The sequence below is a fragment of the Semicossyphus pulcher genome, unplaced genomic scaffold, assembly GCF_022749685.1.
Source record: "Semicossyphus pulcher isolate SPU_LCO1_2020_fin unplaced genomic scaffold, fSemPul1.0.p SCAF_4, whole genome shotgun sequence".
Lineage (NCBI taxonomy): Eukaryota > Metazoa > Chordata > Actinopteri > Labriformes > Labridae > Semicossyphus > Semicossyphus pulcher.
Genome location: NW_027211715.1, coordinates 662501 through 687231, shown reverse-complemented (window position 1 = coordinate 687231; position 24731 = coordinate 662501). Strand labels below are relative to the sequence as shown.

The window sequence follows — 24731 nt, the reverse complement described above, 5'->3', positions numbered from 1 at the left end:
GTGTTGATGGTGGCGCCCCCTGTGGACAAAGAAGGACCTCTTACCTCCTGTACATGTATCAGTCGTGTTTAAACATATATTACACAACATTTCACTTGTGCTGTTAATCTCCTTGTCTGACACAGCAACAGTTTCAGGCTTTAACAATGTCTCTATAATCAGTCTGGTCACTGTCAATCTTTCTTGCTTGTGGCGCTCATATAGATGCTTCAGTTTCCATTTCAGTCTGTTTCATAACCAGAGAAAAACTCCTCACAGGAAGAGGTCAGAGGTCAGTGTCACCTGGTTTGTAACCACAGCTCTCATGCCTCTCTGCGTGCTCTCCTCTGTCACAGCTCTGCTGGGTGACGTTGGGCCGCTCTCGGAGCAGCTCGGCTTCGTTCGATAGCTTGTGACCGACTTCCTCTTGATCACATTCAGGAGGTTTTAATGGGTTCAGATGTGGACTGGGCGGCCATGACATGTAGAGAGAGATGCTGATTTAGGGAACATTTGGAGGCCTCTTCCTTTTTTCCAGAGCTGTATGTAAAAACTGTTGGTTGTAATAAAATCAAATTAAATCACTTAGAAAGCACCTGTGAGGCCTTTCAGCACTTAAAGTGACCTTTGCGGCGGTTACACTTATTGGAATCAAGCCATCCATCAGCTCTGTGATAAAGTTTCCATGTACAGGTTGACCTTCAGGAGGTTAGAGGTGAAACTGTCCACCGCAAGATCTAAGATCAATTTAAAAGCTGCCAAAACTCTGAAAATCTCCAAAGGATAAAGATCATCGTTCATATGAGTGAAACTGATTTATTAAAGGATTCATTTAAATATTAATAAAGCTAAATATTACACACAAGTGATGCTGTTAAAGGCTGATACCAGACTCAACATAAACATGGGAGCTTTACGTGTTGCAGTGACACCTGGTGGTCAGACGAGACTCCTGCAGTGTGCTCCTGACGTGGACGATGAAGTAGAAACAGTGAAACAGTGAAACAGTATATTATTTTTATTAGTTTCTGTAACCAAACCGAGAGAATGTAAATAAGACCGTACATATTTTAATACAGCGATGAAACCCCTGTACAAGTTCAACAAAACAAAACAAAGAAAAGATCACTCCCCTCCCTCCCTCATCCTCCCTCCAAAGCAAGGACTCCTCCCCCGGCTGGGGTAGAGGTGAGGAGGACCCCCCCCCACCTCAGGTGCATACTACTGTACATATCTGAAGGACCCCTGTCACCACATCCCCAGATGAAAGCTGTGTGGGTGGGCGAGCCAGCGGAGGTGAGGCAGAGACAGGAAACAGCACTGATCGCTCTCATCAGTAAAGACAACTAAACAACACGTGTCCTCCCGCCCGGACGCTTCAAACACGAGGCTCCTTCTCATCTTTCCTCCTCGCTCTGTCGTCGTGAGGGTCGACAGTCACACACTTAAAGATCTCTACTGTTTACCAATCAGCTCCTCGCCGTCTCTATCCCTCTAATTAGCCCTATCCTGCTAACGGCTAGCTAAGGGCACTGAATCAGTCAATAGCAGCAGGTCTGGGTGCTTTACAGTGAAGTGTGTGTAGGTGTGTGTCTGTGTGACAGCGAGGATGTGTGTGAAAGCAGTGACAGGGTGTGTGACAGCTGTAAGTAGTGATCATACATCATCCATGTAATCCTTTAAATCCACCGCACAGCATCCTAAAGGGCTGTGACATCATCATGTCTGCGCTGCTTTAACCTTCGGCTAAATATACAGGAGGGTCCAGCTACAAACACACACCCGACACACACACACACCCCCACACGTCAGTAATTCTCAGGCAGGAGATGAGAGCAGAAGGCAGGAGCAAAGGCTCACAGGCAGACTAATCAAAAATCAATCATTAAAGTCAATTAACTGCTGCAGGTTTCACATTTCCATCCTGGTAAACAGAAATAAAAGTGAGACAAAGAGACGACAGAGTTTTGATTTCATGTCTCTGAAGGTGGATCAAACCGTTGAGTGAGTGATGAGACGCACAAACCTCTGGATTAGTGATGAGAACAGAAAGTGTGCTTCACTAAATGACGTCTCTTAACACGATTGTTCTAATAGAAAACAAACTGATTCTTTCTCTCCGCTAACGAGTGATCCTATCAGGAAGGAAAACAAAGGAACAAATCAAGAGCTAGAAAAATGGCAAACTCAGCAGCAAATCTCTTTCCTCCTCCGGCTCTCTCATCTACACACCGTAGATTTCTATGGACAGCTTGTGCAGCCGCTTAAATATGATGGAAGAATCCAACTGAAAGGCCCCCGCCTGCTGTGGGACGAGGGGGGAGAGAGACGAGGACGCCCCCCTCCTCCCCCACTCTGTCCCCCCTCCCCGGGGCTGATATGAGGCGGTGACAGAGTGATGGGGGCTGGACTCTCTCTCCTCCTCTCTTCCATCCACGCAAATCGTCGTCTGAAGAGAGGGGGGCTCTTTACTTGCCCTCTTCTGGTTTGATGGCCTGCGGTTTAATGGGGCCGGTCCGTATGGGTTTGGCTGCAGAGACGGGGGGTTTGTCAGAATCTGGGCGCTCGCCTCCCGCCTGGTGGTTCGGAGCCGAGGTGTCGAGGGGGGGCTTCCCTCCCTGATCCAGCCGGGACACTTTGCTGACCTGGGGGGCTTTGAGCTGCTGCTGCTGCTGCTCGGAGAAGAACTTATGAGTGGACTGCAGCACCTCGGCCCGCTGCTTCGCCTGCAGAGAGGAAACAAAGACGAAGCCTTAAACTCAGAGGTCCAGAGGTCTGCGTGCTGTCTCACGTCTTCTTCATGAGCTCACACAGCTTCACAGCCCGACAGATCTGTGCAGCCTGAGCTGAAAGGTTATCAAAGCAAATTCATCAATATAATAATACATGGAATCATAAAAGACTCCACTGAAGCCTCCTGTTAAGAAAACAGGTGAGTTAATAAAACAGGTGGGTTAAACATGGAGTCACACCTTCAGGTCCTGTTCAGCCTTCAGAGCCGCCTGTGTGCCGCGGGGTCCGAGGGGGGGACCAGGAGGCCCTCTGGGAGGGTGCTGGCTGTGCTGGGGATGCTGGGGATGCTGTTGGTGCTGCAGGTGCTGCGGGTGCTGAGGTCGGGGGTGGGGCATGAGACCGCCGCCCACATTGGCTGACATCGGAGGTCCCATGGGAGAGCGCTGAACGCCTCCAGCAAACGAGTTAGCGTGAGGAGGTCGAACCAGCGGAGACACGATGTTGGGCTGAGACAGGATCTGAAACCAGTAGGTCACAGTTAGCTCCCATGCTAATAACCAACCATGACAACCATAACACAGGTCACAGTTAGCTCCCATGCTAATAACCAACCATGACAATCATAACACAGGTGACATCCGGCGTACCTGTGGGTTGAACTGGCCGGGGAAGTGCTGTGTCATCCTCATGCCTGCAGAGCTGGGCTGGAACTGCTTCTGGTACAGCATGCTGTTCATCTTACTGGACTGGCTGCTGGGAGACGTGGAGCTCGCCCTGCAGGCAGCACGGGGAGGGAAAAACATCCGTCTATAAATACATGACATTCATAAAGAGAGCATCCACAGAGAGCAAACATATGAATAAAGACATGATGCGCAGCTTCACCCTGTAAGGCTCAGCCACAGGCTCACACGCACACGCACACGCACGCGCACACACACGCACACACACGCACACACACGCACACGCACACACGATGAAAATGCTCTGCTTGGTGTTTGTTTGTTTTGTGTGACTCTGTGGGTACCTGTAGGGGCTGGAGGTGGGGGTGGTGCTCCTGGCGCTGACGGGAGGAGTTCCAGGCTTCACATCCATCCCACTGCCAAACAGCTTCAGGTCCATGTCCATCTGCAGAGCGGCCACATGACAAACATGTTACAGTTTCACTTCATGATAAAAACCATCCTGTGAGTCACGTGCACACCAAAGCACCTTGTTGGTGGGGGGCTGCATCATGCTGTGGTTGGGGCCCATGATGCCTCGGTACGGCTGAGAGACCGGGGGCTGCCGGCTGATGTTGGGGGGCTGAGCCTGGGGAGGAGTGGGGGGCAGAGCCAGGAGGGGCTGACCTCCACCTGAGCCGAAGTTTGGCAGAGACAGCTGGGAGCTGGGCAGAGGGACGGTCACCTGAGAGAGGTGAACACACAGGCGTTCATTTACTCAAAGAACAGAACAGTGGGCAGCTGTTGGCTGAACACAAGATGTGTAAGGGTTTTATTAACTTTAAATATCATCTGTTATCATGCTGGTTACCTGTTGCATGGCAGAGCTGGGCGACTGAGTGTTGCTATAGTAACTACTCTGGCCATGTTGCTGCACCTGTCCAGAGTACATGTTTGAGTGCTGATTCATCCCCTGTCGAGCCTGAAACATGTCCATAAACAAACTGATGTCAGTGTCACTTATTAGAGAGGCTGTCATAAAGATGCTGTGATAAGACGCGTTACCTGCAGGAGGTGTGTGTCGATGAGCTGGGAGCCCCCCATGCCCGAGGGCTGGTTGAGCTGCGGCTCAAACAGGATGGGGATGTGCTGGGTGGAGGAGGGCTGCTGATAGGCCAGGTTAGACTGAGGCTTGCCCAGCTCGGGTGCCTGCACGCCGGGGTAGCTGTGCAGCGACGGTCCTGACAGCATCATGGAGGGCTGAGAGAGGCTGCTCTGCATGAAGGCCTGCTGAGACCTGAGGGAGCACACAGCACGACTGAGGGTCAGAGGGTCAAGGGACAAGGCTAGGGTACCTCAACCTGCAGAGATCTGAACACCTGCAGCGGTCTGTGTTACCTGTACGGCTGCAGCGAGGAGCTGAACAGGTCCTGAGGCTGAGAGACCGGAGGGCCGGTGCTGAGTCCCAGCTGGGCCTGGTGTGTGTGTTGGTGTGTGTGTTGGTGTGTGTGTTGGTGCTGTGGCTGGCCCTGCAGAGGAGCGTAGATGGGGATGGGAATCTGCTGCACTGCTGTGGGCTGTAAAGGTGGAGAAAGACAGGCAGGTGCTGTTAGCTTCAACCAGGACTCTCTGTGAAATCTGTATAACACTTTAGAGCAGAGTCAAACGGAGCGGAGCAAAGTGCAAAACATCAAGAAACATGAATCACTGTTTATCTTTTCAAAATCAGGTGCAGTCATACGAGAAAGGCCGTTAGCTAAGGTCACATGACACTCTGAGCGGCCACAAACTGCTGATGTCATTTCCTTCAACTTTAACAAACATTCCTGCAGAGTGTTATTGACTAACAGGTGATCTTACCTGGGAGAGGCCGGGCTGGAAGCCCTGCTGCTGGGCCAGGGAGGGGGGAGCCAGACGAGGGTGGGGGGTGCTGAAGAGGTGGCTAGTGTCCATGTAGAAGGCTGGAATCTGAGCTGCAGAACCTGGACAGAGAGGGGACACATGAACGTCTCTTTAAATATGAAAGTGAACCATCAGGACGACGAGGTGAAGACAGAACTTTAAGGTACCATGTTTGCCTCACCTGCTGCAGACTGAGAGACGTACACCTGGGGGGTCTGCTGCTGCTGGGGCAGGAGGGGGGGCACACAGCCCAGCTGAGAGAAGCTGCTGCCGGAGGAGGACAGGCCTCCACCCTGCAGCTGCTGCGGCTTCACCTTACAGATGTTGGGGGGGTCAGAGGCTGTGGTGGTCTTGGTGCTGAGGGAGGACGTGGTGTAGGTACCTGAACCTGCGGGAGGAGAGAAACACCTGGTGAGATCAGGATATAAGGGATCCCTGGGAATCCTGAAGCTAACACAGGTGAGTACGTTTCAACATAATCTACTCTTCACTGGGGTTCATGTTACCTGACAGGGAGGTGCTGGGGGTGACAGAGGCCACAGGGATCTGAGGCATGGAGGCTGACGAGAAGGTGGAGTACGAGGACGCACAGGAGGTGATGGGGGAGGAGGAGGAGGTGACTGGAGAGTTCTTCTCCAGACTCGGGGAGTTCTCCCACGCTTTCCGAGCCGATTCCATCTGAGGAGGAAAGAAATAAAGCTTACGCCATGTTTCACTGAAACTCTTCAGAGAGGAGTACCTCAGAGAGAGACGTACACCTGTTTACCTTTAGTGTTAGGTCGACAGTCGCAGGAGAGACGGTGCTGAGGCTGGAGCTCTGCTGCAGCGTCTCTCGTCGAGGGAGGGGCAGCGAGTGCGGCAGGGCCACCTGAAACGTGCACAAAAAGTAATGCTGATTTATAACAGCTGGACAGAGAACATGTGATCACTTCACGCATGGAGTGAGGACGTGCACTCACATTTGCAACCAAACTCTCCTCCATTTTGTTTCCTCCTGTAGGAACACTGTCGGCCAGTGAGGAGGAGGGGGCCGTGTAGTCGGTGACGGACTCCTGGTGGGGAAACACGGGGATTCAGTAAGCACACATTAAACAGCAGCGCTCACAGAGAACGACAGGGTGAAAGCACAGTTCAGGAAGGCGCCGCTAAACTGCCTGTTGATCTACAGAACTGTCTTCGACTGAGAAGGACGGTGTGACATTCAGGCTGTGAGCTCACGTGTGACAGCTCTCTACCTTTGAGTTGCTGTTGTACTCTGCGGAGGGGACGGTGATCATGCCCTCGATGTCTCCTCCCAGCTCCGGTACTGTGGTGTCGCTGGTGGGAGGACTGGAGTCTGTGGCTCTGCTGACGCCTCCTCCTGGGACTCCTCCCTCCATCCCCTCACCTTCTCCTCCGCGTGCGTCTTTGGCCTTTCGGTTCTTCAGAGAGCGCTCCTTACCGATGGGACCCGGCTTGTACTCCTTTGTTTCCACTGGTTCCATTTCAGGAAGCTGTGGAGGATAAAGATTTGTATCAGAGAGGAGATTAAAAGAAGAGGAGTGTGTGAGTTCCCTGCACACTGATCTTTACCTTCTGAGTTTTGATTGGTCCAGCTCGAGGTTGTTTCTGTCTCTGTTCTTTGGGAGCAGGTAGTTTGTTTTCAGAGCCGCTGTCCAGCAGCGCTGGAACTCCGTCGCTGTCGGTGCTGCCTGCAGATGAGGGCGCTCCAAACTGAATACTGTCTATGGTCAGATCCACACCCCCGCCCTCTGACCCGGGCTTCACACCCTGAAAGCACAGCAGGAGCAGTTTATTCTTTGTTCTATTTACATGACACGTTTCTGAATTCTCAAGAACAGAATATCTTGAGGAGCACATGACAGTGAGGACAGATCAATGGAGGGAAACAACAGGACACAGCATGTAGACGCACACATTACACAAAGATGTAACAGCGTGAGTGAGTTACAAACATCAGGATCCAGATGTTCAAGTTATCTGATCGGATTACGGCTATCAGATGGGATCAAAGAATGGGCTGTTCACAAGAGAACAAACGTTTACAGTGCATAGTACAGTATACAGTATAGTTTTTACTGTAGACTCAACTGGTCCCCATAAAACAATCCACAAAACCGCTTCAATATCAAACATGAAATACTGTATTAGCATCTGTGAGGATCTGTGTGGAGTGTGGCGCCCCCTGTGGTCAAAGTGTGTAGTCTCATTAAGAGCTCTGGTCTTGAAAAGTCTGTATCTGGATGAGGTTGATCCGATCCAATTTTACTTTGAAAATCCAGGACAACAGGAAGCCGGATTACTGATCCTGTACAAAAGATGTGATCTCCTGATCCAGATTAAATGTTGTGAATTGGGCGCCGGGCGTTAATAACCAACGCCTGGCGGTAACACATGAGTGAGCAGCAGACATTCACAGCGTGCCAAGAGTTAAGCTCCTGTAAGACTTTCTTCCCATAATTATGTATCTGGCTGCAAAGCAAACTGCATGTAAGACACCGTCAGAGGGAGAGATCAAAGACGGGTCTACAGTTTGATCTATGACAGATCCCATACTGACAACAGCGTGTTTTTATTCTTCATCATTCAGCACAAGGACGCTACACTAACACCGGTGAGCTAAACATACCTCAGAGGAGACGGTGCCGGTAAAGGAGGTGAGAGGTTTGTTCCAGGCGCTCACTGACGGAGGCTGAGGAGGGCTGATGGGACCCACTGGAAAAAACACACATCACATCTTTATCATCAAACTGCAGCACAAGACGCACGAGTCACATTCAACACATTCACAAGAGAACGTGTCCACTCACGCTTCTTGACATCAGGCAGCACAGCGGCCCCCGCCACCTTGTTCTCCCACAGCTCTGTACCCAGAGTGCTGTGCGTCGGCGTGGGGGCGGGGGGCAGGCTCTTCGATGTGAAGTCCACAGTGGGAGGGGGGATTGAGGGCAGAGGAGCCACGGCTCCCTCAAGAGTCTGAGGGGCTGCAGCAGGCTGGGAGGGGGCCAGGTGAGGGTGCTGTGGAGCAGAGATGGGGGGCTGCTGTAGGGCCTGGGGGGTGGAGGTGACAGGAGGCTGGGACTGGGGGGCTTGTTGCTGCTGCTGCTGCTGTTGCTGTGACGACTGCTTTTTAGCAAACCTTGGGGGCAGCTTCCCTCCTCCTCCTCTGCTCTTTTCCCCGGAGCCCTTTTTACTCCAGTTCTGTGGGAGGGACATCAGCATCAGAGGTGCAGTTCTCCAGGTAGAGCTCAAGTTTAAAGTTGAAAGGACAAACTCTCCCTCCTCTCACCTGAGTGGTCTGCTCCTCCTTTTTCCTCTTCTCTTCATCCTGCAGGCGTTTCTGCTGCTTACGTGAGACGACCTCTGTGAAGCCATCGTCGTTGGTGCTGGACTGCAGGTCCTCTGTGGTGGTGACCTCCGGGTGGTCGTCAATGATCACAACACCTGCGGACACAGGATGAACAGGCGTTTACACCACAGGTTCCTGGCTCATCATTAAGAGAGAGCTGAAGTGCTTTCACTTACTGGCGTAGTTGTTGAGATCAAACTGGGAGAGGGCGTTCTCTTTGGGCTTCTTGGCGGCTTGCTTGGCCTCATCTTTGCGGCGAGCAGGCTGATCTTTAGACGACCTCTGAACTCCTCCAGCTGATTGTGACGCGTCTGAGTTCTGCTGGGCTGCAGGGCTGATTCACAGACAGGCAGAGTTACTAACAACAAAGGCCTGAGACACTTCTTCATACGTAAAGATAATAATGACGAAATATATCTCTGATGTGCAAGCAGTAAATACATGTTTATTCTATGTGAATGTGCTGCACCGAACACAAAGGTTGGGGGTTATCCCCAGGTAATGCAACACCAACCAGTGTAGTGAAATGCAGCTGTGCACTGCATCCACTAACTGTGAAGAATACGTTATTGTGTCTGAATAAACCTGCAGTGTTATTCTACTGCACACTGTTTATTGAGTCAACTTCATTGTGTGAGTGTTAATGTAGGCACACAGAATAAGAGCCTGATTGTTCACACTCACCCTTTGCGGCCGGCTTTAGCCCCTCCCCTCCTCTCCCCCTTGCCTCCCGTGTAGCTCCGGCCCGGTTTGGCTCCACTGTTTCCTCTACGGTTCTGTCTCTCCGTCGGCCTCTGGCTTGAGAAACTCCTCTTAGCTGCAGGAGCTCCTTCACGTTTGGGCGTCACCCCTCCATCAGGCAGACTTTTATTGGGGGTCAGAGAGCCCTGGGGGGGTGCAGGTGGGGGGGCAGAGGCAGTGGCAGCTTCCTTATCAGCCTCCTGCGCTCCTTTCCTTTCCTCTCGCTCTCTCCTCTCGTTGAAGTCGCTGCTCTCGGAGGCTGTTTCCCACTCCTCGTTGGCCTGGTCTGAAGAGTTCTGGTTGGACAGGTCGGGGGACTTGGTGCCCACCGCAGTGATGGGGGGGCTGCTGGACTCGGGCAGGGGGGCTTCAATAGGAGAGGGAAGGTCAGGTGCAGGCATAGCGGCTGCCACCTCTGCAGGCACAGTTACAGGGGTCCCTGGAGCTCGAGACAGGGTGGGGGAGAGGGAGGCCTGGGCAGGGGCAGAGTTGGGGAGGGCAGCAGCAGGCACTGGGAGCAGAGGGACGGGGGGACTGGGGGCCGTCTCTCCACTAGCTAACACTGCTGCCTCCCGCTCTTTCAAGCGCCTGAAGCGAGGGGGTTTATCCTGCCTGGGGGGCCGTGCTGGTCTGGATCGACGAGGCCTTTCTCTACTACTCTGAGGAGCCCCATCCCCAAATTTTTTGCCATCAGGTTTAGGGGGGCGTCGGTCGGCATGATGATTGTCATATCTCGGTGTGGACTCGGCGTCCTCAGGTCTGAATGTCTCCATGGGTTTAGAGGGCCACTGGGAAGAGGACTCTCTAGGGGGCCGTCTGAGAGGGGCTGAGCGGGGTCCGCCACGCTCCCTCGCTCCTCCTCGTCTGCTGTATAGTCCTCCTCTTCCTCGCCGTGAAGGCTCTCCTTTAGGGAGGAACCCTGGCTTGGGCCTGCTATCATCGTCCCCTCTGGAGCCAACCTTTTCCCCCATATGAGGAGGTCCAAAGCCTGGTTTATGAGGCCCTGAACGGGCCTCCCCAGGGAGCTCTCGCCTCAGTGGACGGCTGGGTTTGGTGCTGGGCTCGCGGTCAGAGGGTCCAGTATCACTGGCAGACTCCCTCCCACCTTCACTCTCAGAATCTGTGTCTGAACCTCGCCTCCGTCTGCGTTTTGGAATCACCTCAAAGTCCGAGCTCTCGCTGCGAGTCTCGCTCTCCTCTCTGTTTCTAAAAGCAGCAGCACCTCCTGCAGACGGTAAATCAGAGCGAGATCGAGGCTCCCTGTAAGGGTACTCTGGTCTGCTTCGACCACGACTCCCCCTGCCCCGGCCGCTGTAAGTCCCCCTGTAGCTCCGCCCTCTGGAGTAATACTCCCCCCGTCCTCTTCCTTTGAAACTCGAGTCCCCCGGCCACTCTCTGTCTCTGTCCTTGTCCATTTCCCTGTCCCTGTCTCTGTCCCTGTCCCTGTCCCTGTCCCTGTCCCTGTCCCTGTCACGATCACGCTCTCTCTCCCTCTCGTCTCTTCGGTAACCTCGTGGAGGAAGATTGGACTCTTTCCTGGAGGGGAGTTTGGGTTCTGGATGTTTGTCATTGCTGGGTAGTTTGTCTGCTTTTTCCTCCTGAGAGGAGGAGGTGGGAGCTCCAGATGAAGGCTGTGAGTCTCTGGCTCTCTGATGTCCACTTGGGGTTTCCTCAGCCTCTGCAGCTTCTCTCTTGGCTTCCCCCTGAACTCTGGAGCCCTCAGACACAGCAGCGGCTGCAGAAGGAGCTTTGGATGACTGATCCTTCTTGGACCGGTCTCCCCTTTCCCCTCTCTCATGACGCTTCTCCCTCTCCTCTCTTTGCTCCCTCTCTTCTTTCATGTCCCTCAGGACAGGCTTCTTTATGGGCCCGGACCTGCGGACAGGCCTCTCTCCCCCTGGTCCTTCTCTGCGTCCAGCCCCTGATCTCCCTCCCCAGCGCAGCTCAGCTTTCTGCTTGCTAGGTGCTGGCAGAGGCAGCTTCTCTTGTTTATGTAATCCATCAGCAGGAGGTGTTGCCCTGTTGTTGGTCACTGCAGGCTGGGGGTAGAGTTCAGTCTGAGGTTTGTCATCAGCCCGCTCTGCTGTGTCCTGTAGCTCGAGTGTTTTTGTTCCCAGAGGAAGACCTTCAAACCGGGGCTCGTCCAGCTTCAGGGAGTGGCTGGAGCCCTGAGAGACGCTCCTCTGGAGCATCGCTTGACCCAGAGCTTCCACCTCCTCCCCAGTGGGGAGGCCTGGCTCCTCAGGATCAAAGGCTGAGCCTACAGGGACCCTATCCAGAGGCCCTGATGTGCTCTCTGGGCCCTGGGTAAAGGCTGACAGGGACTCTGTAGGGTCCTGGAAGAAGTTACTTTTACGAGAGTCCAATGCACTGTGGTCCTGGGCATACATAGGTGGGAGACCCCTGTCCAGATCCAGACCAGAGTCCATCCTGTAGAGAAACACATGTCGTTACATGCGGAGGAAATAAAGGCCGTTTTCTTGTTGCAGTGAAGCTGTTCATGTTTGAGTACCTGGGCTCCTTGTTATCGTCCCGTCCTTTAGGAGGAGTCACAGGCGGTAACGGCTCAGACTGCGGGTACGGGTCCGATCCCCACACCATCCGAGAGTCTGAGGACAGGCCGTGGTCACGTATCGGTCGGGTCAGGTGGTCAAACGAGTCTGAGCTGGAGCTGGAGTTATCACCAGGCTCTCTGCGCACAATCTGCTTCGGAGGCATCCTCCCTGAGGGGGGGGGGCAACAGAGGGACTTTAAACAGGCTGTCTGAGAGAGGTTTGTTAGTCTGTCCATAAACTCAACACAAAGATACTTTTGGATTTCTACTGCACATGACTCCCTACCAGGGTGGATGTTGCTTGGCATGTCCATGGGGGGCCGTCCTGACATCATGCGGGGGTCCATGTAGGACTGCATCATGAGCCAGCGGGGGTCAAACCCCATGGAGGCCAGGTGCTGGTGGTGGGGGCCCATGGGCTGATACATGGAGCGGTGTTGCTGCTGCTGCTGCTGCTGCTGCTGCTGGGAGGCTGGAACTCCTCCACCTCCTGATGGGGACATGGAGCCCCCACCCTGCTGTTGCTGCTGATGCCACTGTTGCTGCTTCATCTGCTCCTACAGGAGCAAAGAGGAGCGTTAACAAAAAGGTAACGTAAACAAAGCTAAATCATTTCAGACAAATGATGTCAAGCTTTCTTATTCTACATTATGTGTGGTTGTTAAATCTGCTGCCATTTGCTCCAAGCCTTTACAAACATATGACAGCGTTTACTCAGGTGTCTGCACAGCCCACTTTACATTTACACTTTACACAGCCACAAGTAACTCCAGGAGCCGGGCGTGGACGCTCTTACCTGCTGTCTGAGGAAACGAGGTGGCAGAGACTTTTGGAACTGTTTGGAATATCCTGAGGTCAGAGAAGGACGCATCGCTGCTGCTGCTTCTCCTTCCAGCTGTGCAGGAGCCACAGAGATGTCCTCTCCACCGGGGGTGTCCATGTGAGGCAGAGACAGGTGGGGCTCATCCACTGCAGGAAAACAAAGCAGCAGGAGGGTTATCTATGACTGAAAGAAGGCAGTGACAAACATTACACTGATTCTCTCTCTGGGCCGGCTCACCTCTGCTGTCCTCTATGTTGAAATAGTCTCGGATAGGCACTGTAGTCCGGTCGGCCTGGTTCTCCTCCATCAGGGGGGCGACCTCCCCCAGTGAGCTCTCCCCCTCGCTCTGAGGATCTGGAGCTGCGGTCACAGGTCTGTGGATCGGGGGGCTTGGCTGAAGAGGCAGGTGAACCACCTCCTCCTCCGCCTCCGCCTCCTCCTCCTCCTCCTTCTTCGCCTCCACCTCCTCCTCCTCCTCCTCTGCTTCTCCTGCCTCTCGCTCCATCCTCTCCCTGTCTCTCTCCACCCGCTCAGGCAGAGGAGCTGGCATGATAGCGGCCTCTGATTGTGGAGCTGGGATTAAAGGTCCAGGACTGGGAGCAGGAGCGGGAGCAGGAGCTGGTGAGGAGGTTTCCTCACGCGAGGCTCCTGCTTCATCACCCATGCTCTGAGAGGGGGAAGATTTGCCTTCAACTGACTGTCGGTGTTTTTCATTGAGACGTTTGAGCTTTTCAGCACAAGCAGCGAGCCGCTGTTCTTCCATCCGCCGCTCCTCTTCCTCTCTCCTCCTTCTTGCTCGTTCTACCGCTTCAGAAACCTCCACAGGCTTCTTGCGCTTCTGTCGCCAGGCCTCAGAGTCCTCATCAGCAGCAGGGGGCGCTGCAGCGGCCTGTGGCTTAGTGCCACGTGGAGCTCCGCCTCCAACAGGACGAGCGCCGGCCTGGAGAACAGAAAAGTTAGCACAGATTGAACACCTTGCTTTTAAAATAAATACTCCTTTCCCACCAAAATTAGCACGTTAACGTTAAGTTCTTCAGACCCGGACCCTGATTGTCTCTGTTTCCCATTGCCAGTGGAGTAAAGCTTTTGTTACGTGTCATGAGATAACTTTGGTTAGGATTTGGTGCTATACAAATAAAATTTGATTGATTGAGTATCCTCCTGTCGGTCTCTTTTCTGCTGCGTCACCGTCTGACGTCACAGACAGGGTCAGTAACCAGTGAAGATGTCACGGTGGTTAGGTCTTTATTGTATCTATTACTCATTCAGTCTGGTCATCAAACTCGCCGTCGACAAACGTGGGACGATGTTTGAATGTGCTCGGACGGAGACGGGAGGAATTTGTAGCCGAGATGTCGAGGAGTCGCAGAAGTTACTGACGGAGCATAGCATCGCGCCGGAAAGGGGGCGGAGATTAGCGTGTCGACACAGGTTTTGCGTTCCCATCGATGCCGATCAGAGCCGAGGCGATAATTACCCGACTGAATGCCGATTTTAGCCTTTCCCACTAAGCAAGAAAGCCAGATGTTAGCAGGTTTTTTGACCAGTGGGAAAATGGCTACAGAGTGCCAATATGAGGTTCAGTGTTTGAAGGGCTCTACCTGGTAGTCCTGTGGAGCAGCTGACTTGTTGAACTGCCCCATACTGCCAGGTGATGGCGCTCTGGGATCTACACTGTCAGCCCATGAAGATTTACCGCCCCCGAGGTCCTCAGCTCCCTCCTTCCAGACCTCCTGACTGTCTGCTGGACGAGGTCTCATACGCTCCACTTTGCCCATCCACTCCCTGAAAATAAGGTCACTTTAGTTAAAACCAGAAACATCGAGTTCATTCACAAAGAGGCGAGTCAGTCAGACAGCATCCAGAGACTCAGAGTCTAAAGGCTTGTAGTACACCTCTCCATTCATTTGGGTAAATAAGACAGGTGAAACAGGAAACCACCCATCAGAAGAACATCATGTCCTGCTTTGTTGTTGTTGTTACATGCTAATGCAGCTGCAAGTCAAAATTAAAATACATGTGCACAGGGTTTCCTGGTCATCATAAATAATAAATACAATTTTATAAATCAAACTGAGGATCAATTATTGAACGTTTGTTGCTCGACTCTGGCGACTTTCTGCGACTTTCTGTTCTGTAAAAACCAACGTCAGAAATGTACTTTATTTATACTTTGTGGCAAAACATGGAAACAAGGAACATTCCTGTGTTTTTGTTAAAGCATGGATGTGAAATCGTGAAGGCAAGACAGAAACTCACCAGTTTTCTCGTTTGTCTTTAGCAGCTTGGTTCTCCTCGTCGTCGCTGAAGTTTAGTTTCTCCGTGTAGTCCACCTCCATCTGAGCTCCTGTTCCAGACCACACAGCATTGTTAGTAAAACTACAGCGAGGGCAGCTGATGGGTTTAACACTGAGGTTCATGATGTAAAGTACAGCTACTCACCCGCCCAGCCCTCATCGGCATCAGTGTCCAGGTTGTCGAGCTCTTTTAGTTCTGTTGCGCTGACGATGGAGGGTCTGTCCGGGTCCTGGAGCCACGACTGAGGGGGAGGCTGCTGGGGTCGGGCTGGACGAGGACCCCTGAATAACCAGCAGAAAGACAAGGACAGGAAAGTTCATTATGACACCTGGTCCCGCACATGAACTTGCTCTGTTGAACTTTATACAAAGCAATAGGTAAAGTTTGAGGATTTTATGCAAAGTTTATATTACAAGCAAATCAGTAATGTGTCTTTATTCAGCTCCAACTGCCGAATCATGTGCCTAAAGAAGGGAACTCACTTGGCTCCATCTTGCGGTGCAGGGTATCTGAAGTTTCCTTGCCCCGGGCCAAAAGTCATCTGAGGATACGCGTGGAACATCTGCAACACGAACAGGAATCATCATCACACAGGCTCAAGAGGAGAGTAACACAAGCACCAGATACTGTGACTTACGTAGGGCGGCATCATGCTCCTGAAAGCAGGGTCAAAGTGAGTGGGCACCCCCGCAGGAGGCTGCTGCCCCCCGTTCAGTTTAGGCTGAGGAGGTCCCGAGGGGGGCAGCCTCTCCCGGCCCTCCCTCTTCTCCCTCTGAATGTCAGTGGCTACAGGTCGCCCGGGCTCATCAGCTTCCCCTGGTGGTGTCGAGGTACCCAGACCAGGGCTGCCCTCCTCCGCAGCCCTGTTGTCCATCTCCGGGGGGCTGGGTGCAGTGTTCAAATTCCTGCCTCCGCCCTCACGCCAACTGCCAACATCTAAATCGCAAGAGGGAAGACGTATATTTACTGTTTGACTTGACAGACAGCCTTCAGTGAACACTTAAGGTGTTCATGTGCAGGAGTGTGGCCATACTTTGAGGTCTGAGGCTGGGTCCCGGTCCATAAGGCTCCTCCTCCTGACCGTCCCCTTTCTCTGCCTCGCCGGCCGCCTGCAGGCTGGGAAACTCCTGGTGAAAATGGCTGCTCACACGAGGAGCTCCTGTACATACAAACACGTTATTATTATTATTAATGCTAAATAATCACAAGATTAAATGTAATAGAGTGACTCACAGAGAAGCTCTAAAAGGGCTGAGTGATTTGGTACAATATACGATGATGGAAATTGTTTCTGTATTAATCAATAATTATATTTATCACTTTGTACATTTAAAAATGCTGTTTGAAGATTATTCTGACAGAATACAAAAGAAATACGTCAAAGTTATGGATACATGTATTAACAACCTCGAGTCATCTAACGCACATTTATTATGGCCGTGTTCTGTTTCAGACTATCAATGAGTGTTTCTCCAACATCCTTCTGTTTTAACTGGAGCCGATTTATCCACAGAGGTCTGATCCTCTCCAGAACAGACAGTGATTAGAACCCCTAAAAAACTCTGAACACATCAAACACAGGTTAAAAAATATTAATTAATAAAAATCGGCGTCTCTTTAACGCTCGTAAGCGGACACACAATCCTGTTTCGGGTTCCTTTCATCTCACAGCCCTGACCCTCAGCTGGTGTAAAAGCCTGACTTCCAACCCGACTCCACAGTTAGTGGAGATCAAACAGTCTGCAGCCTGTAATGGTGGAGTGTTGCAAACTACAGAGGACCATGCTTTTGTTTGTTTGGACACATGGACGAGGGGAGCTGGTTAGTGTTCACAATGAGAGGGAGCGTGGGCGACAGAAGTAATCCATGTTTCATGAGTAGGTGTAGAACGGAGCGTGCAGCGTGCTTACCGTCCAGCTGTGTCTGCTTGCTGTTGGCCCAGGAGCGGCTCACCCCGACAGTCTGCTCCTGTGTCTGGAGCACCACTGGTTTGTTCTGGGGCGGGGGCGTCTCCTGTTGCCTGTTAACCAAAACAGAACAGGTTCAAGCATTCATGAGCTGAAACATGTTTGACAGACTCCTCTAACTAAGAATCATTTCTGTTATTCTGCTGAACATACACCTTTATAAGACAGGAGCTGGTGCAAAGACTGATGGTGCTTAGGGTCAGTTTATGCAGGAGTGAAACGTACCTCTCTTCTCCTGCCTCAGGTCGAGATGCCCAGCCACTACCGTCTTTGGGGACGATGTTGACGTTGGGGTCGTTTCCCTTGTTCTCGGCCTTCAGGCTGGGCAGGTTGGCCGGAGGGGGCATGCGCCTGCTGACAGCAACTTTGCCCAAACTCTGGAGCCCATGTCTGGCAGCCACTGGGAGGAAGAAAGACAGTCAGGGCAGGAACATGATCATTATTAAATACTACATTATATTGCCACATATATCTACTGCAGGAGAGGGCTTACCTGCAGTTTTCTGGGTTTCCAGAGATTTGCCCTTGTAGGTGTTGAAGAGGCTAAGGGTCGCATACTTTGTTTTGCCATCCTTTGCCTTGGTGCTCTGCCCTGACTTCTCGGACATTTCGCTGGAAACTCATTGAGTCTGGTCCTTTGGCCTCGCCCCCAGAACCAGCCTCCTGCAGACAGAGGGAGAGAAGTACGGACTTCACAAAAGGTGCAGAGGTCAGTGGCTCTGGATACCACAACAGAGCTTTATAGGTTCATGAGTCTGATGCTGGTAACAAAACAATCAAGCTTTTCCTGCAACTGCCTTTGAGCACGAAACGTCACGAATAAGAACCCTCATGATGCCGTGTCCAGCATCTCACGTTGTCGTGATGAACATTTCAGCAGGATGTAAAATAAGGACGATGGTAGTTCATACGTTGATGCATCAACTGTTCAGAAGGTGGTTGTAGTATTTGCAGTGTTTATTATCATCATATAACCTCACATATCATCTCACTGTGTAAACTGCTGCAGAGTTATTTCTCTTCCATGTTCCTCGACGTTAGAGATGGCTGTGGCATTAAAACGAGGGTCAGTGTTGTGCTGTGACTTTATGCACGTACTGGGCAGGAGTTGCACTTGATTTGAAAGTTTGTGGTTCAATCATGCCTCACCAATACCTGACGCATATTAGTGTGTGTTGATCTTGTGGACTGAAGCTTTGTGTAACTAACTGCAACACAGGTGTTTCACCGGACATAAGAAAAGGAACTTCAATGTCTGCAGAACGCTTACGCTGCATTCACATGCATTCAGGCAGACTGAGACCAAAGCAGAGATAGTTTCAGGGGATGAGAGCAGGATGGTCAGCAGAGGATAACAGTAACTAGACTGCATGGTCGTCTGAAAAACAGTTGTTATTGAAGTAGCTCCACACAACGAGAATAAATGGCCGATCTGGACAATGACAATCAGTCCGGTCTGCCTGAACGCACCTGAATGCAGCACGAGTTTGATCTTTAACGTTAGATCATCGTCTCTGGGTAGACTCTCCTGTGACATGTGATGAGTGAAATCTGAGTCCTGCGACTCTGCAGATGATGTACGGGCACAGAGTGACTAAGTATTGATAAGATGCTTTAAAAACTGTGTGTGCGGTGTAATCATTGTGTTCCCAAAGGCGTGTACCACTGACGACTGCAGCAAGCGAGCACACGTATGACATGAGGGTAGACACCGCTCCCTACTTTCTTTTCTGATGGATCAGTTTCAGCTCCATGAAGCCTAAAGCTTTAGGGACCTGTGTTTGCTGGACCAGCTGTCATAAACGGTCCATTAGGCTTTGTTAAAACACTGAAGCCTGAGCGATCTGCAGAGCATGCAGCAGCCAGCTGTTTGATTAATGGTACATGGTGTGTGTTGGGGAACGAGACAAGAGGAAGACAGAGCTTGGACAGCGATTCTGGGAAGAACAAAACAGCAACAAGACAGACGGAGCTCGAACAGTTGGAGGGTCAGAGAAATGGAGGCAGAAGGTGAGTGAGAGGAGCAGTAACGCAGACAGAGAGACAGCATGTTTGGGGCTGCAGCGTCGTTACTAAGTCACACAGAGGTCATTTATTATTAACGGAGCCGTGTTGGAACAGTGTCGGAGTGTGTGTTGGTGTGTGTTGGGGAGCTGAATGCTCTGATGAGCTCCGTCTCTATCTGCAGCTTGGCCCTGGAACACTTTGCAAAGGTACATGCACTTAAAGGTAAAGTCCCTGTTTAAAGGTCTGGTTCCTGATGTGTAAAATCATGTCACAGCCTGACCCAGGACAATAAAACAAAGGCTGTATTTAAGTCAGTAGTCATGCTAACCAATATTGTATTAATGTATCAAAACCTCTGCCTCTGTCCACAGATGCATTTTATTATGTTGTGTTTTATTGCATTTGTGCACGTGTGCATCATTTCTGTGCCTCTGCTGCAGGTGTCCACAGAGTCCATGAAGTACAGAAGCTAATGTGTCCTTGTGTATATGAGGAACAACGCAATGGACAGTGCAGGATACACAGACTCTCAGTATTTTCTCCTTCATGTCTCTATTTCTGTTTGTTGATCACTGAAAGCAGAAGAATGGTGACACTCTGATGCATCACTACAGTCGAGCTTTAGGCCTTAATCTCTCCAGCTGTCTGATAATAGTGCTCCCCAAAACAACAGCATCAGACAATAAAGCTAAAGACAACAAGAGATTCTGAAAGCTGAAGCCGCGACAGTGTTTTCACCAAACTTGTCTCCGTTATTTTGTTATAAAATTATATTTGTTGCTGCTGTAAAAACGCGTGGTCCAATGTAGAACGACAAAGGCTGCATGAGGACGGAGCCTCGTTGCGGCGCTGAGGCCGAACAGAGATAGAACAGCTGTGATAGAGCAGCGTTTGAACACCACTTTTACTCACGCCTCAGTGTTCGTAACAACACTAGCCTACATATTTTTCTAGTAGAATACAAGATTTGTTTCTCTTCTTGTTAGTAAGAAAATATGAATATACTTGAGTATTATGTTTTGATAAAGTATATCAAAGCTTAACCCAAAAGGCAACTGGACTTTCACACCACGTTCAAGAACTTCAACCAAGTCCAGTTGCCTTTTGGGTTAAGCTCAGAGTTACCATGACCTGGATGACTGAGCACCTCTCAAATACCTTTCCTATTTTATGAAAATAGTTTACAAGCAAAGGAATGTGGTGGTGGATCCTTTTGTGTTGTGTTTAAACTCCCCACCACTAGATGGCAGTGCTGAGCTCGATCTTAAGCTACTTGACTCTAACAAAGTAAACTGAGACAGGAAGGCGTGAGCATATGATGGCATCATAAACACAAGGAAAATAGACCTACAACAGGCGGAGTCCTAAAGGGCACAATACATCGCCTTGCTTATAGTCTGCAATATAACTGCAAAACATTGAAACCTAACCCCTGTATTGTGGAAGCTATTTTATCACCGGGTCCTTGACCACGGCCCTTCAGATTCGTTAGCTGAACCCCCAATCAGTGTTGGTGGGGAAACTACCGCCACAGACACTCACCGACCGCACGAATGATTGGCTGATGACTGACCAACAGCCTGGTGTATCAGGGCCTTGAACACAACACATTCTGACCTAGTAACTTCAACAGTCCCCGTCGATCCAAGCACTTCAGCAAACTTGATACCAGAAAAACTTTTCTGGCTCAAACTCTCAAACTGAAGCTGTGGTTCAATTTGTGTGAGACGGCTGCACACAGATCAGCAGACACGTTTCGAGAAACTGTTGCATTAATCATCATTATAAATTTAGTACAACTCTTTCATGGGCAGCACTGAGGCTTGACGGGGGGTGGGGAGAAAACCATTTAAATGTAGCAGAAACACTTCATCATCATTAAATGAGTCTGTAACCTGCATCACAGAGCGTGGCTTTCTCTTGGCTGGTGCACGTTTGTGTTGGGACTCATACACACCACACGACACATTGATAGGATTTCAAAGAGGAGCTGTCAAGACTCAACTTCTACAAACCTGCACACAAGAAAAATACAGGATCATCACTTATGTGGAAAGACCCTCAGAAAACTGGTCACGATACTCTTATTGTGAAAGGTCAGCATGAGGAGGAGCGTCGGATAGAGGAGGGTGGAAGGTCTCGGCCTCTGCAGGATATGGGATGAAACCAGCTGACAGCCCTACTTCCCCTCTGCACGGACATCAAACTGTGTTACATGTTCAGCGCCAGTGAGCCCACACAGGAGACCGCAGCACCGCGAGGATGAAGAGTACGATCCCTTTTCACCTCTTTGGTCCGCACCGTCTCTCAAACTAGCAACACACACTCACTGAGTGCAGAATGCAGGAACCCTGGACTTGCGTTCAAGAGATGGCAATAAACAGAGCAAAGCATTGAACACCCCTTCTCCCAAACCTCACCTAGCTCAGCCCAACCTCCGTCATGACCCTGCACCCCTGCAACTACTTCTGCACCACAGATCCGCGCACGCACGCACACGCACACGCACACATCCATCGATGCACGGCAATGTGCGATAACAATGTTCAATAGCTTTGCAATGACAATAAGTGATGAATAAATAACTATCAAAGTGTGCACATTAACTAGAACTCCCATGTCTTTTTGCATGCTTACACAGATCACATGTTTGTAACAGGTCATTTTTCCTGAATCCAAACTTCCTCTAAATAGCAGAAGTGCTGCTCTTTGTCCTTATGAGCGCCTCCTGAACCACTTTTTCCTCTCCTCTCCCTTCTCAACCAGCGAACCAACAGCTAGCTACCAAATTTATACCAACTAATCTAAGGGTCAGCTTATGGCTAGATAGGGTGTGAAATCACGGTGCATGTACATAAATAAATTCATTGCATGTCAGGCAGTCTATTGCGATTGCATGCTCATATTGTCCTTTAATGATAAAGCTATATTTTGTGCAGCTCTGACTCTCCAGCAGCTCTTTGCTTTATGTTCTGTTCATAGTAAGCAGCAAGACGTCACATAAAAAGCTAGTAATCATGTCCTCCTAGTCTTTGGTACCTAAGAGAGCAAACATCTACAATTACGGAGTCCAGATTGTCTGATAATATGTGTGTGTGTAAAACATCTTTTGTTCAGGGCTTCTTGTACACGACTCTTTACTGCACACTGGTGGTCAAACTACAAGAAAGCAGCTTACAGAGACTTCAGGGAGCTTATGATGAAGCCATGAGACAATTACTTACAAGCCTAGATTTGGTAGTTCTAGTGACTGATTTTAAAGCGGGAGGAGTCAATACTTTAACCGTCCCAAGAAATGTCATTTATAAACTTATTGGTTAATGACTAAAAATAAAATCTAAATTTAAGGTTTGATGCTGCCAACCCCAGCTGTGGAGAAACAGTAGCAGTTATATCACAAACATTACATATATATTTCTTTTAAAACTGGTAATTAAACGTGTTTCTGTGAGTGATTAATGCTGCCCCGTCTTTAATCTGGACATCAGACTGAATAAAGATCAGATTGAAATTCAACCCATCAGACTAAGTGACCAGTGAAATGAGTCCATGCTGTCCTGTCGTGTTGATGAGACTGTAGTGAGAAATAAAGCATCCTGCTCTACAGTTCAAACATGACCACAGTTCACTTGCTATGACTGAACTATGATTGGAATGATGTGCTCGTCATCAACCAACTGAAGCGTCTCAGGGGATCGATAATGAGCAAAACATTCGGTTCAGGTGTGTTAGAGCACGGAGAAACCTAAAGCATGCAGGAGGGCAGCTCTGGAGGAGCAGGGCTGGAGACCCCTGCTTTAAAATGTGAATAACTGGCTCATTAACATAAGTCGGTGAATATAAGCCTCAGAGCAGGTTTACATAGAAAAAACTTTGCCTCTCCAACAGCCACTTAAATCTTCTCCTTCATATGTAGATGCACATCCAGGTTCAACCCGCGCGCCGGCTCAGATGACCCACCTGTGCAGGGCTCACGCACCTGTATCTTTTGTTTACAGCAGGACATGTGACCGACCTGTGTAATGCAACAGTGCAGTCAGAGAATAAACAGTCATGTAGATGGCCTGAATGATGTGTGCTGAAAGAACAGGCTTGTATTTCATTGTCCCCATTGGTTTGTACAGTATTGTAATGTTGACTCCAGTGAGGGACAAATTACTATTTGTGAATCATCTTTGGGTGCATCAGGCAACGCTACAACGATCAGACAACGGCTGTAATTTGTATGTGTAATTAAACATGTGTTTGCTGTGGACAGAAATATCTAGGACTGAAAGCCACTTTAGATTATTGTGGTTCTCCAGCACCGGGACATCAATACCACTGAGCTGGTCTCCCCTGGGAGTTGTTGGTCATGTCATTTAGGCCATGTCCACACGTACACGTGTATTTTCAAACCGTAGCTTTCTCTCTGAGTTTTGTCCTTTCATCCACACAAACGCTGTTTTAGGTCACTGAAAACAAATCTTTTGTGAAATTCTGACCAGGTGAAGACTTTTAGAAACTCCGTTTCCACGGTGACGTGTAGACAGCGTTAAGAGAGTTTTTGGCTCGTGACATCAGGCTGTGCGCCGCCATCTCCTTTGTGAGGCGTCACTAATGAAGCGGCATTTCTTGCAAAATGACGAATGAGACATAAACGGTGATGTTACTGGCCGTGCTGACAGGACTGTTCACACATATATGTACAGGTACTCGTCCACTATGATGAGGAACTGAGGCGTTGGGATGCACTACTTCCAGCAATAGATTTATTCTGACTTTTGACTGGCTGCGATTTTCTTTGTCTTCTTTGCGTGGCTGGGTTATATCGCCGCCTGTTGTTGTGTTCTCATGACAGCGTTTCTGTTGCGTTTTAGTTTGAAAGGGGAATTTTTTAAAGCCATGCTTTTGTGGATTTTTTTTTTTTAAACAAAGGAGGCAAAACTGTGTTTCTAAAAATACCTGTGTACGTGTAGACATGGCCATAGGGCAGAGGAAACTGGTAGGTGGCGGATTGTTTCATTATTTAGATATTAAAGTGCTTAAATTAATTATACATTGGTTACTGTAAATGTTTGAAGTATCAAATGGGACGTAGGGCGGTCCAAAGTGTGGATACCTCCATAAACCTGTAATACCAGGCGTTTAAAAAAGATACAACTCACTAATTTATGTTGGGTAGTATCAAAAAGTACCTCAGTGCAAAAATATATATGATATTAAAATACTACATGTTGTATGCTGGTATTGCATCGTAGTTTTAAATGTGGGTAATCTTGACAACACTAAGGGAACACTTTTGGGAACAAATCAAATGCAGATATGAAACCACAACACAGACAGTATCTTTTGTTTCCCTAAATCTTTGCTGCAGCCCTCCAAGAACTACATCCATCTTCAGCAGTGAACCTTTGATCAGGATGATCTCTGGCTGCTTAATCAATACGTAATACTCAAAAGCAATGTGTCTAAATGCCCTCCATAAGTCAGGTACCAATTTTAAATCGAAACAGCTATAGAAAACAGACCATGCTGTTAAATATTAATCCCCAGCTTTTCTCCACATCTCCAGACTCAGTTCATGAATGGTTTGGAGTCTTTCACACCCTGAAATGTGCACACTCATTAGGTAAAAATGTGCTCCTTTATGACCACATCTGTCGGGTCTGGAGGATACCATCATGTCTGACACAGGGAATGTACAAATCTGAACACACGATTAGAATAAAATACA

General features: G+C 49.8%; 1 protein-coding gene across 2 annotated transcripts in view; it reads right to left on the bottom strand.

Annotated features, from left to right (window-relative positions):
- Positions 1-982: 982 nt before the first annotated feature.
- prrc2c (proline-rich coiled-coil 2C) overlaps positions 983-24731 on the bottom strand; it is a 24545-nt gene continuing 796 nt past the window's right edge. The window contains exons 2-34 of one of the 2 annotated variants that reach the window (XM_069679478.1): positions 17502-17671; positions 17234-17408; positions 16952-17061; positions 16075-16200; positions 15679-15977; positions 15524-15603; positions 15186-15322; positions 15003-15090; positions 14345-14528; positions 12981-13683; positions 12717-12889; positions 12207-12477; positions 11879-12089; positions 9310-11796; positions 8802-8959; positions 8566-8720; positions 8087-8477; positions 7906-7991; positions 6849-7046; positions 6512-6769; positions 6236-6328; positions 6043-6144; positions 5783-5954; positions 5458-5664; positions 5235-5356; positions 4773-4951; positions 4440-4671; positions 4246-4356; positions 3925-4119; positions 3740-3840; positions 3360-3519; positions 2952-3230; positions 983-2705 (exon numbers count right to left, since the gene is read on the bottom strand). In XM_069679478.1, the coding sequence (XP_069535579.1) occupies positions 2448-2705; positions 2952-3230; positions 3360-3519; positions 3740-3840; positions 3925-4119; positions 4246-4356; positions 4440-4671; positions 4773-4951; positions 5235-5356; positions 5458-5664; positions 5783-5954; positions 6043-6144; positions 6236-6328; positions 6512-6769; positions 6849-7046; positions 7906-7991; positions 8087-8477; positions 8566-8720; positions 8802-8959; positions 9310-11796; positions 11879-12089; positions 12207-12477; positions 12717-12889; positions 12981-13683; positions 14345-14528; positions 15003-15090; positions 15186-15322; positions 15524-15603; positions 15679-15977; positions 16075-16200; positions 16952-17061; positions 17234-17408; positions 17502-17616 (8616 nt within the window). In that variant the 5' untranslated portion in view covers positions 17617-17671 and the 3' untranslated portion in view covers positions 983-2447. The remainder of the gene's footprint in view (positions 2706-2951; positions 3231-3359; positions 3520-3739; positions 3841-3924; positions 4120-4245; positions 4357-4439; positions 4672-4772; positions 4952-5234; positions 5357-5457; positions 5665-5782; positions 5955-6042; positions 6145-6235; positions 6329-6511; positions 6770-6848; positions 7047-7905; positions 7992-8086; positions 8478-8565; positions 8721-8801; positions 8960-9309; positions 11797-11878; positions 12090-12206; positions 12478-12716; positions 12890-12980; positions 13684-14344; positions 14529-15002; positions 15091-15185; positions 15323-15523; positions 15604-15678; positions 15978-16074; positions 16201-16951; positions 17062-17233; positions 17409-17501; positions 17672-24731) is intronic. The other variant, XM_069679479.1, reaches the window with a different exon arrangement.